At 36.5% G+C, this 2,303-nt stretch overlaps 1 protein-coding gene across 1 annotated transcript; it reads right to left on the reverse strand.

Moving 5' to 3' along the window:
• Positions 1 to 799: 799 nt before the first annotated feature.
• LOC101412918 (olfactory receptor 4S2) lies at positions 800 to 1,744 on the reverse strand. Its single transcript, XM_004461084.3, has one exon. It carries the CDS (start codon positions 1,742 to 1,744, stop codon positions 800 to 802), a length of 945 nt encoding a protein of 314 aa, XP_004461141.3.
• Positions 1,745 to 2,303: the final 559 nt, after the last annotated feature.

Consider the following 2,303-nt stretch of genomic DNA (forward strand, 5'->3'; position numbering starts at 1 on the left):
GTGACTGTTTTTATTCAGTTTCTTCCATTTTTTCTGTTAGTCATTTTATATTAATAGGGACTCTGGCTACAGATTACAAATACATACAAGATTCCAATTAGCAAAAGCATATTGATGGGATGTTAAAATTAAAAGGGGAAGCTTAGATGTAAATTTGTCCAATGTTCTTATATTTCACTGTTTCAACAAAAAGTGGGCTAAAAGAAAGGAAAAACTTTTTCTCAAAACTAGAAAATGGCATCAGGTTTTTTGTTTTAAACTTGTCTTATCTCTTTTATATTTTGCTCACTCCTGCCCTCTCATTCCTAGCTTACTAGGTTTGGTTTACTCAGGAATTGCTGGTTGGGAGCAATTACATCAGAGTGCTATAGTTCAGATCACTGCTAGTTATTATGTATTTTTCTTGAGACAACATATATAAACTGTTTAATATGCCCCAATCACAATTCTAAACACTAGAAAAGCCTTAAGTACTTAAGACATTAGACTTTCACACTTTAAAGAAAATGGCAAAAAGGCAATAATGGGAGGAGGAAAAAAGAATGATGCTGAATGAGGTCATGATAATATTTAGTTTAATAAAATTCCTCTGGTCTGGATATTTTGAAAAGAAGATATCTGATTATTAAATATCAGAATATATGTAATAATAATATCAATAAACATTACTTTATTCCTATGGAATGTGTTATTGTCTAATTTTTCCCTCCAATAACTATGAGGTTTGCATTATTGTCTTCATTATGCAGATGAGTTAACCAAGGCTGAGAAAATTGAAGGTTATCAACTTAAACTATCATTACTTGTAATTATTTGTCATTATTCTCCCTGAAAACCTTCCCACCCACAGTTTTTTCATTGCATTCTTCACTTCTGCATTTCTCAGTGTATAAATCAGAGGATTTAACATGGGGGTGACAATAGTGTAAAAGACAGCCACCATCTTATCCTCTGTAAAGGTAGTATCAGGACGCATGTACATGAAAGTGCAGGGACCAAAAAAGATGATAACCACAGCAATGTGGGAGCCACAGGTAGACAGAGCTTTGCGCCTGCCCTCGGCTGACTGCTTTCTCAGGGACATCAGAATGACAGTATAGGAGATTAGCAAGATGACAAAGCTCCCCAGAGCGATGGTCCCACTGTTGGCTGTCACAACAACACCAACAACATATGTGTCTGTGCAGGCAAGTTTCAGCACAGGGTGGACATCACAAAAGTAGTGGTCAATCTCATTGGGTCCACAAAAGGGTAGCTGGACCACTAGAGCCACCTGGATAATGGAGTGCAAGAACCCACCTATCCAGGTCCCCAGCAACATTTTGTTGCATCTGTTCCGGTCCATGATGGTCATATAGTGTAGGGGTTTACAGATGGCCACATAACGATCATAGGCCATTACAGTAAGAATGAAGATCTCAGTACAACCGAAGAAATGTACCCCAAAAAGTTGCAACATACAGCCAACATAGGAGATAGTTTTACTCTTGGCTAATAAGTCAACAATCATTTTAGGAGCTGTCACTGAGGAGTAACAAATGTCCACAAAAGACAAAGAGTTAAGAAAAAAATACATAGGAGACTTGTAAAGGTTGCCAGTACAAACTGTCAGCATGATGAGGAGGTTTCCCAGAAGAATTACTGTGTAGAAGAAAGAAAACACCACGAAACAAATTTTTTCAACCTCCAGGTTTTGAGAAAGGCCCCAGAAAATGAATTCAGTTACATTGTTGGTTTTTTCCATGGAATTAATCCAGGAGGGCAAATTCCCCTCCAAAAAACCAAGTAAATTACCTGAAAGAAAAACATAAAAAGAACTACCAACCTGTTCTTAGGGCAGAACCAATAGAAATTGAAATGGAAAATGTATACATACTACAGCTCCGCACAAACACCTAAAGAATTTGAAGTGCATAGATTCTGATCATTTTACCACCATACAACATTCAATTCATTCTCTTCAGATGAGTAAACAAAGTCCACAGAGATAAAGCAAATTCTCTGAGACCCTCCCCTTTTTGAAAGATTTGGTCATCCTATTTTCCCCTAAACATTTAATTTGTATTCTGTATAAGACTCTCAACCTAATTTTGAAACAAACATTTGTTTGGGAATATGGTAATATTTCTATATCTGATAAAATTCACCTCTTGTTTGACACAGAAAAAAAAGAATGCCCACATTTTCCCATCTGAATACAGCCATGCCCAGTTATTGCATTCACTGGGACTTAGTCACTTTCACAGATTCTCTTACTAATGAAACTCAGATGTTTGTATACTTCAAATTATGCCCTCCTACTT

The sequence above is a fragment of the Dasypus novemcinctus genome, chromosome 14, assembly GCF_030445035.2.
Source record: "Dasypus novemcinctus isolate mDasNov1 chromosome 14, mDasNov1.1.hap2, whole genome shotgun sequence".
Classification (NCBI taxonomy): domain Eukaryota; kingdom Metazoa; phylum Chordata; class Mammalia; order Cingulata; family Dasypodidae; genus Dasypus; species Dasypus novemcinctus.